The sequence below is a fragment of the Prionailurus viverrinus genome, chromosome B3 (assembly GCF_022837055.1).
Source record: "Prionailurus viverrinus isolate Anna chromosome B3, UM_Priviv_1.0, whole genome shotgun sequence".
NCBI classification, from domain to species: domain Eukaryota; kingdom Metazoa; phylum Chordata; class Mammalia; order Carnivora; family Felidae; genus Prionailurus; species Prionailurus viverrinus.
Window position 1 is genome coordinate 82,391,680 of NC_062566.1, and position 17,335 is coordinate 82,409,014.

Genomic DNA, 17,335 nt, shown 5'->3' on the forward strand with positions numbered 1-17,335 from the left:
ATAGTGATACCGGAGGTGAAATTTGGGAGGTCTTGGCACAAGAGGAAATAGTTGAAACACTGAAGCTTATTTTTCCAATATTCAAAGAGGAGTTCAACCTTGGAAGCTATACCAAGTTTTGAAGGTGGAGAAAGAAAACTGAATGACTAAATAAAATTATGATGAATTTTGGAGGTAGATGGAAAGCTGGGATAACACAGGTTTTAAAAATCTCACAAAGAAAGAGCCATTTCAGGAAGGGTCATCGATATTGTCAGCTGTGTCTTGTAGATCATAGAGAACATGATCTAAAGTTCATTTGGTTTGATTTGATGAAAAGGTCATCATTTAGTTAATGTAAGAGTATAATTTTAGGGGCGCCTGGGTGGCTCAGTCGGTTAAGCGTCCGACTTCAGCTCAGGTCACGATATCGCGGTATGTGAGTTCAAGCCCCGTGTCGGGCTCTGGGCTGACCGCTCAGAGCCTGGAGCCTGTTTCAGATTCTGTGTCTCCCTCTCTCTCTGACCCTCCCCCGTTCATGCTCTGTCTCTCTCTGTCTCAAAAATAAATAAACGTTAAAAAAAATTAAAAAAAAAGTATAATTTTAGTAGGGGTGTGGGGATGGAGTAGAACTGGATAGGGGCTACATCTACCTCAGGGGTCATTAACAGGCAGTAATAGGAAAAAAGTTGTCTTATAGTCTGCAACATTGTGTTTAGATCCTAGCAGTTACTCATTAATTTTATGAGCTCTCCAAAATAAGCCTGCTCTAATATAAGGATAATAATACCTCCCATATAAGTTCATTGTGGGAGTTGGAGAGAATGTGTGTAAATCACCTAGCATAGAGTAGTAGTGGTTCTTGCTCAATTAGTGTTTGTTCATTGGGTGGCAAGTGACAATGGAAATTAAGAAAGATCTTCATGCCTTCTTCTCTACTTTGGAAAGGCAGGAGAGAGGCAAGTTCTAGCATAGTGGAAAGGAGGATGCTGCATAAACTTGGGTTTATTGATGCTAGTTAATGGATAATGTACTACCTTGTTCTACCTCTTCAGGGACATTAGCATTTGAGCAGAGTAGCAAAGAAGTAATGCATGATGGCTGGATATGGTGTCACCAAAGGAGTTACAGAAATTGGGAGAGAAGGCATTTGGGTGGGATGGTAATGAGTTTGCTTTTAAACATGTTTCTGAGGTATCTGTAAGTCCTATAGGTTGAGATCTTCAGCAGAAAGTTGAATATATAACTTTGAAGATCGGGTCCCCAATTGTGATATTAAATTCATTATAAATCATTATTATAGTTTTAAATCTTATACATTTAGACACCCTTTTTAGAGCCTAAACTGTCAATGTCAATGTATTTTATATCAAAAGATCACAAAATGATCAAAGAAGCCCCCTTTCTTTTCTTTGCTGCAGAATTCCTCAAGACTACCCCTCTTCTACTCTCCATGATCTGTGCACCAGTGTCCCAGCCCAGCAGCTGCCTGTCAACTTACACTTGGCTTCTCGAGTGTACCATACAGCTGACAAGAAAGGTCACAGTACTTTGCTTGGGATATTGGGAACCTCTTTCTTAGATGATCACACTACAGATGAAGAGTGCAGAGACAGGTAAGAGTTCCACTGGTAATTTTCTTTTAAAGTGGATTTAAACTGTCAAATTCTACCTTCGAGGTTTAGATTTTGATGACACGATTCTGTTTTTAGACACTAGAGAGGACCAGGTTTTGTCCTTTTCCATTCCTTCCCAGCACGTACACAGTCTAGGATAGTGTCTTCATTTCCTACTATTATTAACATGAACCGTGGCCCATGATAAGGTAGCTTTAGTTTAGTGGCATCTAGTTACCAAAGGGTGTCACATACCTTATATTATTTGTTCTTCATAACAACTCTGTGGAGTACAGATGTGAAAATTGAGGTTCATAAAAATCAAGCAACTCTTCCAGGCTTACACAGTTAAGAAAATCATAGATTTGGATTCAAAGTCAGTCTTTTAGATTTCACACCATCATTGGGAATACTTGAGTCCAGGGATTATGTTCAAAAGTCATTGCCTCTGGAGTTTCTTCCATTTCTCTGTGTGTCTCATTTTCCTTTGGCATCTGAGTATTCTTTTGCGGATAGGATGTAATTTATAGCATCCTCAAAAGAGAGGAGAAAAGGGAAGGAAGCTCACATGTGTTTAGCAGAAACCACATTCCTAGTACTGTGTGATGTACTTTGCATCTTCCCTTTTTAAATCTTCAACTGTAAGCAGTCATCATTTCCATTTTATTATTGAAGAAGCTTAGGCTCCATAATATCCGTTTGCTTGCCAAAGATCTTATCTCTAGATAATGATAAGAATCCAGATGTGTCTAACTTAGTTTTTCTCAAAATTTTTTATGATCAACCATTTAAGGAAGGCTTTTTCACTTTTTCTCTCCCAATTGCCTTTCCCCATTACATTTTAATACCCTGGATATACTGTGCATCTCATGGTCATGTGTGTGTGTGTGTGTGTGTGCGCGCGCACGTATGTGCACATACGCACATGCCATATACATAAAAAGAGTAAGCTTTCATCATCTCCCTCCCCAGGCACCAACATTCACCCCTTTGGGATTGGTATCACCTGCCCATTGAGAATGCATATTTGTTAAGTCTCTTGCCTTTCATAAGAGCTGGTAGGAATCCTGAAAAATCACCTACTGCATGTTTAAGAATATTCAAAACATTAAATATTAAGTTAAATTTAAATAGAGACATTTTAAGTATTATATTTTAAGTATTTTAGACCTGTGAGAATATTTTAAAAGACCATTTTTAATTACACAAACTATCACAGAATTATTAGTAACTTCTCAACTCTTTTCATGGTGTATTCTGAGCTCATTTCCTCAAACTTGACTTTTAGTGATAATTGTTAATACTTTTACTGCATTCTTTCAAGCTTTAAAATCATCTGAGGGCACATGGGTGGCTCAGTCATTGAGCATCCGACTTCTGCTCAGGTCATGATCTCATGGTTCGTGAGTTCAAGCGCCATGTCTGGTTTTAAGCTGACAGCACAGAGCCTGGTTTAAATTCTCTGTCTCCCTCTCTCTCTGCCCCTCCCCTGCTCATGCTCTCTCTCTTTTAAAAATAAATAAACATCTGGTTTCCCTGTGTTCAGTAATCACAATGAAATTCAATTTGAATTCCTAAAAGAGGGCCATTCTCATGTTTATTTTCTAGTTAGGCAAAAATGTTTTTCAAAGATTTATTCGCTACTCAAAATCTTAAACACCTGTCTTTTAGTTTTATCAGGTAAGTGTTTTGAAATTTTTGAAACAAATTATATGTGAAAAACTTTGGAAATTTCCAAACGGTTCCAGTTTCTCTGGTAGAAAATAACAGTTCTGCAGTGTAGTCTTTGGAAAGCCTAAAGCTGAAAGTGGAAAATAAAGGTATAACCATAATCTAGTAGTCATGAACCCACTGTTTTGAGTCATTTCCATTAGCACTGTAGCTAAGCATCATTTTGAGGTGTCACAGCTTCTAGTAGTCATGTAAAGTGTTAAAAATACTGGTATCTTTTGAATTCTAAAAATTTTTTTTCTTCAAGTAGATCTTGCTTTCTCCAAGAGAGTCAATAAATGTTCTATTTGAGGATGATAATTCTTGGCAATTTGTTCCTAAGTACCAAATAAGAAGTTAATTTAAGCACTGAATATTTAATTCTCTGGCATCCATCTCTTGAGGATTACCTTGCTAAACATAGCTTAACCTTTTCAAAATATATCTGTCTGCTGAGCCTACAAGTTCAGAGAAATGTATAATTTTTTTCTGCACTAATAAGTGTTCTCAAGAAAGGTAATTGTAAACACAAAATGAATACCCTTTCATTTGGTGGCTTTTGCTTTTTCTGTGAGATGAACAGTTAACTATGAAGCCTAACAGTATTTGTGGTTATATAATTTTAATGCTTTCCCAATTCTCCATATAGTAATTGTTACTTGTGGCAAACACCAAGGATATTTTAATGGACTAGATAGGTACATACTTAAGTTTATTTAAAAGAGCAATATATTGCTCAAACTTATGTTTATTTTGCTAAACAGCAATTTTGTTGAGAACTATAAAAATGTTTCATATGAATTATAATTTTGCTTTTAAAGTTTCTGTATTTTAAAGAGAAGTTTATAGTTGTTTTGTTAGAATTCTTAGCATGGAATTTTAGATTTGGTGTTTTAAAATAAGGTAAATCATTAAAAGTGTTTAAACACTTAGATTAAGTTAACAGTTTGGTGAATAGCCCTGTAACATCTCCTGTGTGTGCATGTGTTTAAACCATGTATGACATTCTATAGACTGATTTTTCACTCAGGGTTGTGTGTGAACATTTAAATATTTTCATATTATTCACTAACTTAACCAAGCTGCAATGTAAGAAGATTTCAAGTGTGGAATTATTAAACTTTTTGCTTTAAAATTTTTTTTAATGTTTATTTTTGGGGGAGAGAGAGAGACCCCGCACAAGTGGGTGAGGGGCAGAGAGAGAGAGAGAGAGAGAGAGAGCAAGACAAGATCCCAAGCAGGCTCCGCACTGTCAGCACAGAGCCCGACGCAGGGCTCGAACTCATGAACCACCAGATCATGACCTGAGCTGGTCAGATGCTTAACCAACTGAGCCACCCAGACTCCCCTTGCTCTAAAATTTTTGATGCATATTGCCAGACTTCTTTCCAGAAAAATTATTCAGACTTATACTCTACCAACAATTTATCATGTCCATTTCCTTTTACCCTTATCAAATAACTAATTGTCAATCTGCTTCATTTTTTTCCTAATCTGATGAGGAAACATATCTTTTTATTACTGTATATTTTTTCACTTTAAATGATGGTGATGTCTTTTGGTTATTCTCCTTTTGAGAATTATCAATTCATATTCTGTTGGGTCATCATTCATCTCTTATTGATTTATAAGTGATCTTTTTATATTAAAGATTTTAATTATTTGTTATATATAGTAGACATTTTCTTTTACTTTGTTGTTTGCTTTCTACCTTTCTTATGGTGTTTTATGCTCTCCAGAAGTTTTAATTTTTATGTAGTAAAAACTAGCAGTCATTCTCTATGCGTTCTAGTCTTGGTTTCATTCTTAGTAACGGCTTTTCTACACTTACACTTAAATGTATTTTCTCATATTTTCTTCTATCATTTTATAGCTTACTTTGATCCATCTGTAATTAACTTGATGAGAAGAATAAGCATTATTCCTCCCCCCACCAAGTGACTAGTCAATTGCATAATATCATTATTGTCAATAAATCCTCTTTCCTCACTATTTTGAAATGGCAGCTTCTCATACCTTAAATTCCAATGTGTTATTGAGTCTGTTTATGGACTTATGTCCTATTTTACTGACTTGTCTATGTAAAATTGCTTGTGTATTTTGTTGATCCAGCATCAATAAAGAAAGAGTTGGCAAAAAATGCTGTCTTACAAACATTGGCTGACCTTCTCAAGTCAGGTTCACCTTACAGCCAGCTTCCTGGTGGGAAGCAGTGCTTAGGCTATAGATCCCAGACCTAACTCTCCACTTGGCTTCATGTTACAAAAGAAATTCTTAACCGTGTTTTGAAAAAATGTGGACAGACTGTTAGCTCCATATGTTAAAATAGTGGCAACTGCAATAATTGGAAAACCAAAGGTTAAGTGTCAGAATTTAATGTTTAATTTCAAAATAATTAAACAAAAATAATTCCTCTTATTTATTATTGTTATAAAATAACAATAAAAACACAATACTTTAGTAAATGTGAAAAATATGCAAGCAAATGCAAAAAACCCTACAATTATTCAAAATCTTGCTATCCAAGGATAATACTATTTACATTCTTAAATACATGATTCCAGACTTTTCTGTATGAAAATAAGTAAGATAGAACAAAACTGGGATAATGCTGTGTAAGTTTTGTGACCTGATTTTTTTTAACTGTGTTGTAATTATCTTTCCATGTCAAGAAATATGGATCCGACTAATCACTTAAATCAATCAGCATATATTTTTTCTGTACCTACTGTGTGGCAGGCATAGAGTTAGGCCCTAGGGAAGCATCTGCTAACAAGAGAAATAATCCCTGCCCTCAGAGAATATGGAGATTGGCAAAGAAGAAAGGTGGTAAATTACTTATCGTGAATGCGATAATTAATATGCAGAAGTGCAGGGTGCTGTGGAGACTGGAAGATTTCCTGATCATCTTGGGAGGTTTGAGGAATTGATACTTAAATTGCAACCTGAGAGTGAATCAACATCACTTGGGAACTTGTTAAAAAAGCAGATGATTTGAAGGCATATTGAAGTTTGAGAGTCAGCTGTGGACAGTTGGAACTCATCTAAGAATTGGAAAGAAGTCCAGCATTGGAGAACGGGAAGAGCAGTGATGCAGTGGAGGTTGAGTGAAGGCATGAATCAGATCATGTAGGATTTTACAGATTCTCTGTAGGTGTGTGAGGGCATGTATATGAGGCTTTGGGGGAGAGATTCTTATTCACAGTGTATTGGGAAGACATTGATAGAGTTTTTTGAGGAAGAAGGACATGATCAGATTTGCTGTAAGATATCACAGTCCTCATTTTGACTTTTTAGTAGCATTTGGCACAGTTGCATTAACTCTTCCTTAAAACCCTTTAATTTCTTGACCTTTGGGACTATACTCTTTTCTGGTTCTCTTTCTGTCTCCCTGGCTATACCTTCTCAAGTCTCCTTTGCTGGTGTCTCCTTATCTTTTGATTTCAAAACATTGGGGTGCCCAAACTTATACTGGCACCTCTTTTCTCCCATACTTACCAAAGTGATCTTATCCAAGACCGTGGCTTTAAATGTCATCTATATGCTGATGACTGTAATTTACTAAAATACATGCAGAAAGGTGTTCATTGTCCTTATAATAACTAAAAACTGGAAATAACTTAGGTGCTTATCAATAGAATATTTTTTTATGGTGCATCCAGTGATGGGATGCATTGCAATCATGACTAAGAACGAGGTAGTGCTCTGTGCACTCAAAGAAGATAGAAGTAAATAAACAGATATGTGATTATATATACATTTTTGTGTATGTGTGGAAGAAAATTCAAGAAATTGTTAAGTGTAGTCCTTTTGTTTTCATTATAGATTGTACACTAATTCCATAAAAAGTAAAACTACACTTTGTCCTATTTTTTGCTTTATTTATATGGTGTATGTTTGCCCTTTTATTTTTAATCTTTAGTAGTTGTGTTGCTTGTAGATTGCATAGACTAGAATATTTTTTAAGCCAATCAATTTTTTTCTTGTAACAGGTTGGATCACCCCATATGCATTTATTGCCATTATCAGTTATACTGGGTATTATTTTTGTCATCTTTGTATTCTCTCTTGTTTTAGTTCTTTGCTGTTTCCTATAATCTGTCATATTTGCTGACATTTATCTATGTATTTATTGTTTGTATCATCTGATATCTGATGTTATGAAATAAAAATCTGAAAGCAGCCTGTTTTCATTTTATTTGCAAGTAATCTGTTTCTTCTCTACTCCTCCTGGATGCTTATAGGACTTTAAGTTTTGCCTTAAATAATGTCACTAGAACATGTTTGGGAATGGATTGCTTTTTTTTAAAAAAAGATAGAGTTTAAAAGTTTTTAAAGATTTATTTATTTATTTTGAGAGAGAAAGAGTGCTTGCATGAGCCCAAGCAGGGAAGGGGCAGAAAGAAGAGAGAGAGAGAGAGAGAGAGAGAGAGAGAGAGAGAGAGAGAATCCCAGGTAGGCTCTGTGTTCCATGCTGAATTCCATGACTGTGAGATCATGAATTGGATGCTTAACTGACTGAACCACCCAGGTGTCCCTAGAATACTATGTTTAGATCTTAAGTAGGAGCACCAGAAGATGCAGGTTTATATTACTAATTTAGTCATTCAGAATCCTGAAAGGTGTTGGGGGTGGGGTGGATTCGGTTATGAGAATTTTGCCTTTACACATTTTCTCTGTGATTGTTAAGACTATTATACCAGAAGCAGACCTTTTCCAGTGTTTATTCTATATGATAAAGATTATTCTAGGGGCGCCTGGGTGGCTCAGTCAGTTAAGGATCCGACTTCGGCTCAGGTCATGATCTCATGGTTCATGAGTTCAAGCCCTGTGTTGGGCTCTGTGCTGACCGTTCAGAGCCTGGAGCCTGCTTTGGATTCTGTGTCTCCCTGGGTCTCTCTGCCCTTCCCCCCACTTGCACTGTCTCTCTTAAAAATAAATAAACATAAAAAAATTTAAAAATATTATTCTAGGCCTTTTTTTTCTGTGCATGCACTTACATATACATTTTACAAAAATGACATTAAGGGTGTTGTTTTCGTAGTTTATATTCCTTTGAAGATTTTTACTTTAAAACTGAAATACAGGCACATGGGTAATTATTTTGACTTACTATCTCTACTACCTATAGTTGACAAATCAACTATATAAAATGCACTTGCATTTTAAAGATTTTATCTGAATCTTCTAAATATTTTGCTGATATTTGAATATGAAAATGGAAAATTATGTATTTTCTTCCCAAGTGAAGAAAATGTAGTTCAAAGTAGGTGTAAGTGACTAGTCCATGTGTATAGGGCTGGTAAAAGCTAAGATTCAGACCTAGATCTTTTCGATTCTAAATGTGGTTTCCATTATATTCCACTGTTTTGTGAACTTGTGAAGACCGTCTTGTTTTTTTCTTTTCATGCTTCATTCTGAATACTTGTTCTCATCTCGTTTTCAGAACCAATTTTGATGTAAGCTAGGAAGAATCTGAGGAGCTCTAGTCGAATAATTTGAGATATGCAAATAAAATTTTTATTTGAGATCTCAAATAAAATTTGAGAGATTTTATTTACAGTTGTGTTTTGTTATTTGATCCATTGTGACCCAGTATTGGAAGCAGGGCTTCTGCTTCTATTGGGGTGGAAGTTCTTATAGTGCTTGTTCCCTGCTAAGAACTGAAATCTTATTTCTGAGTACTAGGCCAGGGCTGGGACCTTGCTAAATATGGTAGACTTTCCTGATATTAATTACTTATTTACTTGTAGCTTGCACTGAATACTGCCTGGTTTTGTTTTTCCCATTACTGGTTTCTCCCTACTAGAATGAACCATCATCCCTTGCTGGAACTTTCTGATACTACTTCTAGTGTACCACCACCTGTGGTCTCTCATACTACATTTGGAATATTGTGTTTTATCTTCTGCTGTATGTTACTTTCCACCGTGGGTATCTGGAACTGACGTTCCCCCACTATTCCCCATTTCCTGCATTGTCTTCCATTCCTCAATGGTTAAATCTAATCCTGGCCCTACCCACATACCTTACTTAGCTTTTTCCTTGGTACATACTCCAGGCAGTGACCCAAGATATTATGCCAAAGCACATAAGACTTAATCCCTGTCTGAGGTCTAGATGGGCATATGTCACAAAAGTACATGTTTTAGAGCCATAAGAGGATCTTATCCTTCTTTTAGCCTAACCCTCTCATATTTATGGATGAGGAAACTGAGGGTAAATTTTGCAGTCCAAATCACAGTTGGTGATGGAGTTAGAAGTAGAATCAATAGTAACCTCAGTTAGATTTCCATTGTATCCATTTTTAACAAATACCCCTTATACCTAAGGAAGACTTCAGCATATTTAAAAAATACAGATTGGAATGACAGAAGTCATTTTACTATGCACTATAAAAGTTTAATAAGCTATTAGATTAGTGTATTTTTTATTTTATTTAAAAAAAATTTTTTTTTCTAACGTTTATTTATTTTTGGGACAGAGAGAGACAGAGCATGAACGGGGGAGGGGGAGAGAGAGAGGGAGACACAGAATCTGAAACAGGCTCCAGGCTCCGAGCCATCAGCCCAGAGCCTGACGCGGGGCTCGAACTCACGGACCACGAGATCGTGACCTGGCTGAAGTCGGACGCTTAACCAACTGCGCCACCCAGGCGCCCCATGTATTTTTTATTTTATATAGATATTTAAAAACAGGAATTACTTGGACATTTATCTGATTTCATAACTGTCAACATGTGAAAGCTGAAATTTTTTAAAGCAAAGCAATATCATTCCACCAGATGTCACTGTTTGCATGTAACAATGAAGTTACAATGATTAAAAATAAAATCCCCCACTTCCCTAATCATATTTTGTAAAAAAATAAAATCTACATAGTTATACTCTTATTCTCCTTTAGATTTATCATTTTATTAAGATTATGGTTCCCTCAATTTTTAAAAAGTGTTCAAAGTGTTCATTACGTCTGCTACAGATTTTGAAGACTATAGTAAAGAAAATTATTTGTAATCTTCAAGAAGATGAACTCTTAAAGTCTTTTCTAGATCTAGGAGTTTGCTTTTCAAATAATATTCTTTGTAAGTTACTATTTTCTAAATTGTAGATTGTGACCTAATAAGGGGTTGTGAAATCAATTCAGTGGCTTGTGACAAGTACTTTAAAAATGTTGTGTGGAATATGATACTCTATTGCCTGTATTTTGTGACACAATTTTTGCACATGAGCACTCTGAAAATATCCCTGTACACCTCTTCTTTGAGTTGTATAAAAGCAACTGTGAGCATCATCCTGTGAAGCCTTTAACAGGTTTTGTACCCCAACAAGCAAGATTTTAAGTTCAGTAAGGAAGGGAAAGCAAAGATGTGACGGGGGAACTTCTCTGTTAGAGTCACATCCAAGAAGAGGGGAGAGTGCTGGAGGGAGAACCCTTCTTTATGCTTCATAGGATAGAGCTCATGTTCTCTTTTATGTGACTCGTAGAATATGTATGCAGAGATTTTTAAAAAGTGTTCACAGGTTAGAGCAAATGTTTTCTAAACTTCTTTGATAGCAACCTACAATAAGAAACGTATGTTATATCTCTGGCCCATGGGGGACAAGTAAAGAAACTTAACTCACTCTGAGAGAGGTGGGCATGTTTCCTTCATTTAATATCCTCAATGATAATAGCAATAATAATTGAATATCAGCCACTTACTAATTACTTAATAATTGAACATGTACAATGTGACATTTCTCACATATATTATTTCTAAGCATTAGACCCTGAAAGACCTGATCACTGTTGCTATAGATAGATGGAGAAACTGAGACCTAGGAAGGAGAAGTGACCTACCCCACATGTGAATTAGAATCTCTAGAGGAGGTATCTGGGAAGCTATAGTTTTGACAAGCTCCCAGGATATTCTTAGAATCAGGCTGTTTTAGGAAAGATTGTAGTACATCACTGGTTTTCAGTGTATATCAGAATCATCTGCAGGGCTGGTTAAAACAGATGACTGAGTCCTACCCTGAGATTCTGATTCATTAGGTATAATGGGCAGCCAAGAATTTGCATTTTCTAGCAAGTTTGTATGTGATTTTAATGATGCTGCGTTAGGGAACACACTTTGAGAACCACTGCAATACATCATGCTGACCTGTGATTCTCAGTTCCCTGGGATAGAGTCTGGGACTGGGAACTCACAGAGGCTGTGAGACTTTTCTTGCTGAGCCAAAATACAATATGTATTCAGTATGTACTACATTTGCATCACAGAAGATAGGAAATGAATAAGAATCAGTTTTCTCTTCAAACCAGTCTATGTCTACTGTGAAAAAGATACACAGAATAAAAAATAGCATATTCTACAATGAAAGATCCGATCAAATGCAGCAGAAAAACTAGGGAAGCAAAGATGAATTTTGACTGGGCAGAGGGGGATTTATAAACGTTTCATGAGGGAGCTGCAATCTGCAAGCCTTCTTTTCATTATTTTCATAGCCATACTGTATTGTAATCTGGTTTGCCTCTCTTCCCTATTGTCCCTAAGTAATCTCAGCACCTCAGGCACCTTCTACATAGTGAATGTAGGCTGGGCCAGGAGTTAGGGGAGGGCAGTAGGATTGGCAAGTGGATGGTATCCAGACTGTGGAGGACCCTGAATGCAAAGCCCGGGAGTTTAGGTTTATACAGTGTATATAGTCATTAAAGTATTTGGAAAGGGGGTGAGTGATGACATCTCTGGCAGGGTATATAGTATGGATTGGAGAAGGGAAGGTCTAGAGGTAAGGGACCAGCAAAGATGATATCGTAGGACTCAGATGAGAGAAAATGCAGTGGACAGGAGAGACACCATGGAAGAAGGAGCAGAACCAGTGATTACTGCTGGAAGTGATGGAGAGATTGGATATGAAGAGATTTTCAATCCGAAATGGTGTTTTCCAAACAGGAGAATGAACTCTAGAAAGGATTAGCTCTTCTCTCTGGATATAAAGAAGGAAGAAGGGAAAGTCTGGAGAAAATTTTCAAAGTAATTGATTACTCTTTGTCCTGTAGGAACACTTGCTAATCTTGGGTAGCCTTTCACTAAGGTCCTCTATACATGTCTACCAACACTATGCACTCCAATGACTTCTTTCATTTTTCTTCCCACCAACCACACTGTCAGCGTCATTAGTGCACATTTGGAATGTGAAAAGACAGTAAGTTGGGAATTACTCTTACTACCTTGGTTTTGGCTTAGAGCTAGATAAAAATACAGCAGTGCCTCAAGGTAGCTTCTTACGTTATGCCTGTCCTTCATGATCTTAGAAATACTGACTTTGATATATGTAGTCTCTTGGCTCACTATTGCAGCCAGTAGACTTCACCCTGTTCTTTGTTTTTCCTATACATACCATTCAGGATTCAGTTGACGAAAACAGAAATATTTTTTAGCTATTTTAGGCAAAGAGGGAGTTAGTAATGAGAATTTGATGCTTATAAAACCAATGGAAAGATTGGGAAAGTGGGCTGTAGGCAGGGAGGGTTTCCAGAGATGACACACAGCATGCTTAAATGTCTGCCAAGGAAGCTGCTGCTTCTAGCATAGTCAGGAAGGTAGTAAATCTGGAAGCCAGTACTGGCAACATACCACCCTAGCTATGATTCAGGGATCTGGTGGCCTCTATTGTTACAGCTTTAGACTCTGAAACCACGGTATGTCTGTTTGATATGCTCGCTGCTCACTGCCCCTCCCCCCCCAAAAAAGAAAAGCAACCTGCAAAAGGACTACTATTAACTGAAACACTGCTATAGTAGAACTCGATGTTGCCATGACTGTTTGCTAACAAAAACATCAGAACTTTCTGCTTTCCAAATTGTATGCTGAGTGCATCTCATTAGTGGATCCTAACTCACATCTAGGACACTGGCTGCAAGAGAGTTTTACTTCTTCATCCTCAGTAGTTCAGGAAAGCACATTAGAAGGAGGGTAATTGGGTGTTGAGTGGCCGTCTACTATATTCACCATATTGGCAGTTGAACTTTATCTTCTCTTTGAATTCAAATATTTGACTAGTTGGGATAGGAGGCTTTTCTCCATGACTCTACTTTGGCAAGCCCTATTTCCATGAGCCTAACTTTGGGTGGACCTGTTTTTTCTAAGAGCTGGTATGATAGAATATGAAGGTTTCAGCATATTATTAAGTAACTAAAGTGAGTTGGGTGGTTTGTGAACTTTTAGTCTTCACATTTGATGACTCATAAAGTGATTGCCTATTCACATAAGGGTATATCAAAAAGTAGAACACTGGCTTCCGTGTGAAATTGATATAGCTATAGTCTGTGCAGGCTCATTTTATATCCTTTTATAATTCTTTTACAGTAATTATAAAAATTAGTACAAATTAATACCAAATTTAATACAAAATTAATGTATTTTAAAGCAGTTCATAAATTAGTCATTAATGACACATCTTGCCTTCAAATTTTCATTTAGCTTATGTCTTTGGCTTAATTAAGACTTTTGTTTATAATTTTTATATTATAATTTTTTGTATTATAATTTTTGTTTATATTTTCTGTATAATTTTATATAATTTTTATATATATATAGTTTGTAGCCTAGAAAGGAAGATAAATGCCATAGATTTTTTGTTCATCTTGGCAAGATGTGAATCAAGAAGAGAAAACTTTAATGTGAGAAGGCAGTCCTTCTTGGGCTGACACTTTACTTCACTCTAAGAAATGAGACCATTTCCTATGGGCTTTGAGTGGGGAACAGGTTAACCATCAGAAGGTAGAGACCTTTTTACCTCTTTTGTAATCAGACTTTTACAGGATGAATTTGTTATTCTAATATAGTAAAACCATCATGAAGGTTACTATTAAAATGTATGCAGAACCACAGAAAAATTATTTTGAATTATTTCCCATTTCAGACTGTCTGACTTCTGCACAATTTCTGCTTATTACAGATATCAAATGTCGGTGTGTTTATTTCAGCAGAGATATGAAATGAGTCTCATCAGTGACCTAACAAACCAATGTATTGTTTTTTATCATACTGTAGAATATTGCAAGGAAATCCTGTTGTGGGTGATAATCAAGAACATGTTGCCATTCTTCCAACACCACCAGTGATACTACCTGATTTGGCACAAGGAACTAGACAGCGTGCTCAGAAACCACACCTACAACTCTTGGGAGAGGAAGTAAGAGCTTACCTTAATAGTACTTTTCTCTACCTCACAGCTCTTGAACCTTTTGGTTTCAGGACCCTTTTTGTAATCTTAAGAATTTTTGAGGACCTCAATAATTATTTATGTAGGTAATATCTATTGACATTTACAGTTGTTGGGAATTGGGGCACCTGGGTGGCTCAGTCGGTTCAGTGTCCAACTTCAGCTCAGGCCATGATCCCACAGTTCATGAGTTCCAGCCCCACATTGGGCTGTCAGTGCAGAGCCCACTTAGGATCCTCTGTGTCCGCCCCCTCCCATGCCCCTCCCTTGCTCTCTCTCTCTCTCTCTCTCTCAAAAATAAATAAACTTAAAAAACAAACAAACAAACAACAAATGTTGGGAATTAAAACTGAGAAAATGCTAAATGTTTATTTTTTATTTATTAAAAATAACACTAATAGGGCACTTGGGTGGCTCAGTTGGTTAACTGTCCGACTTCGGCTCAGGTCATGATCTCACAGTTCATGAGTTTGAGCCCCACGTCAGCTCTGTGCTGACAGCTAGCTCAGAGCCTGGAGCTTGCTTCTGATTCTGTGTCTTTCTCTCTCTGCTCCTCCCCCACTTGCATTCTGTCTCTCAAAAATGAATAAACATTTAAAAAATAACACTAATAAAGTAATATGTTAACATAAAATGCATTTTTATGAAAAATAATTATATTTTTGAAAACAAAATTCTAATGAAAAAACTAGGGTTGGCTTACATGTTTTGCAATCTTTAATGTGTAGCTTGCTGGAAGATGGCTGGATTCTCATGACTGCTTCTGCATTCAATTTTGTGGTAGGTTGTTTTGGTTGAAATATATGAGGAAAATTCTGGTCTCACACAGATAGGTAGTTGGAAAATATTACTTTAACATACTTTTAACATAATAATGGATATTTTCCTTTGTTAATATGCCAAAACTTAATAAATGGTAGTTTCTTGGAAGTTGTTGCAAGATTTATACTTCTGGGGAAGATGGTGAAAAAGTATTTTTACTCTTCCCTATTCTTCCTGCTAAGTACAATTAAAAATGCTGGATGTTACAAACATAAAAGAGTCTTGAAAAGTGGAAAACAGGGGCGCCCGGGGGGCTCAGTCGGTTAAGCATCTGACTTCTGCTCAGGTCATTATCTTACGGTTCATGAGATCGAGCCCCGTGTCAGTGCTGACAGCATGGAGCCTGGAGCCTACTTTGGATTCTGTGTCTCCGTCTCTCTTTATTTCTCCCTCACTTACAGTCTCTCTCTCTCTCTCTCTCTCTCTCTCTCTCTCTCTCTCTCTCAAAAATAAACATTAAAAAAAAGAAAAATGGAGAACAAAGCACATTAATTAGAAATGTTGGCATCCAAGAAATGACATGGCTGCGAGTTAGTTCCTTGGGTTTTCTTTTTTGCTTCATATATACTAGACTTGGAGTTGAAAAAGCTGTTAATATAGAAGCAAAGATAGGCAAAGGAAAAAAAGGCCTCAACAAAAACCTGCTCTCTTTAGCCAAAGAACCAGGAAAGGGGCAGCCTAGCAAGACAGAAAAGTTTTAGACAGTAACTGCTCTATTCCAGTTAAACACCAAAGGAAAAACAGTGGCCCTAGCCCCCACCATCAAAAGCCTATTGGGAAATTGAAACTTAACTCTTGATAAGAGTTAATGAGGCACTCTTCCACCCCTGCCAGGGTCATATCAAAGAAGACTGCATGTGGAGCTGGGACTTTAATCTTAACAGAGTGTTAAAGAGATCCCCCCCTCCTGTTGTCAGTTGAAACCACATGGGGATCTTGGACTTCTATCCCCAAGTATCAGTAATGACCACACCTCCCCTTCCCCACTTTGATGGTATCAGAGGAAGCCGAGTGGAGGGTCACCTAAAACAGAAAGGGTAAATAAATAAGATCAAGAGTCAATAACATTTTTTCATAGAAATAGAATAAACAGTCCTGAAATATGTATGGGACCACAAAAGATACTGAATGGCCAAAGCAATATTGAAAAAGAACAAAGCTGGAGACATCATGCTTCCTGATTTAAAACTATATTATAAAGTTATAGTAATCAAAACAGTATGGTAATGTGGTGCCTGCATGGCTCAGTTGGTTAAACGTTGGACTTCAGCTCAGGTCATGATCTCATGGTTTATGAATTTGAGCCCCATATAGGGCTCTGCACTGACAGTGTGGAGTCTGCTTGTGATTCTGTCTCTCTCCTTCTCCCTCTTTCTCTGTCCCTCCCCTACTCTCCCTCTTTCTTTCTCTCTCTCAAAATAATAAATAAAACAAAACAAAAACAAAAAACAATATGGTGTTTCCATAAAAACAGACACATAGATCAATGGAGCAGAATAGAGAGCCTAGAAATAAATCTACACATACATGGTCAATTAATTTATGACAAAGGAGCCAAGAATGTACAGTGGGGAAAGGACAATCTCTTCAATAAATGATGTTGAGAAAATTGGACAGCCACATGCAAAAGAATGAAACTGGACCATTATCTCATACCATACACAAAACTTAACTAAAAATGGTTTAATTACTTGAGTGTAAAATCTGAAACCATAAAACTCCTCGAAGAAAATAGGTGGTAATCTCCTTAATATTGGTCTTGGCAATGATTCTTTGGATTTAGCATCAAAAGCAAAGGCACCAGAAGCAAAAGTGAGTAAGTAGGAGTATATAAAACTAAAAAGCTTCTGCAAAGCAAAGGAAACTATCAACAAAATGAAAAGGCAGCTTACAGACTGGGAGAATATATTTGCAAATAATATATATGATAAGGTGTTAATATCCAAAATATATAAAGAACTCATACAACTCAAAGGCAAAAAAACAATCCAATTAAAA

The 17,335-nt window shown here is 36.7% G+C and overlaps 1 protein-coding gene across 9 annotated transcripts in view; it reads left to right on the forward strand.

Annotated features, from left to right (window-relative positions):
• TTC6 (tetratricopeptide repeat domain 6) overlaps window positions 1-17,335 on the forward strand; it is a 220,081-nt gene that overhangs the window by 95,237 nt on the left and 107,509 nt on the right. For all 9 annotated transcript variants that reach the window (XR_007153077.1, XR_007153078.1, XM_047863339.1 and 6 more), the window contains 2 exons: window positions 1,401-1,595; window positions 14,344-14,485. Coding sequence is in view for 7 of the 9 variants with exons in the window: in XM_047863339.1 (XP_047719295.1) it covers window positions 1,401-1,595; window positions 14,344-14,485 (337 nt within the window). In the remaining 2 variants the exon portion in view is untranslated. The remainder of the gene's footprint in view (window positions 1-1,400; window positions 1,596-14,343; window positions 14,486-17,335) is intronic.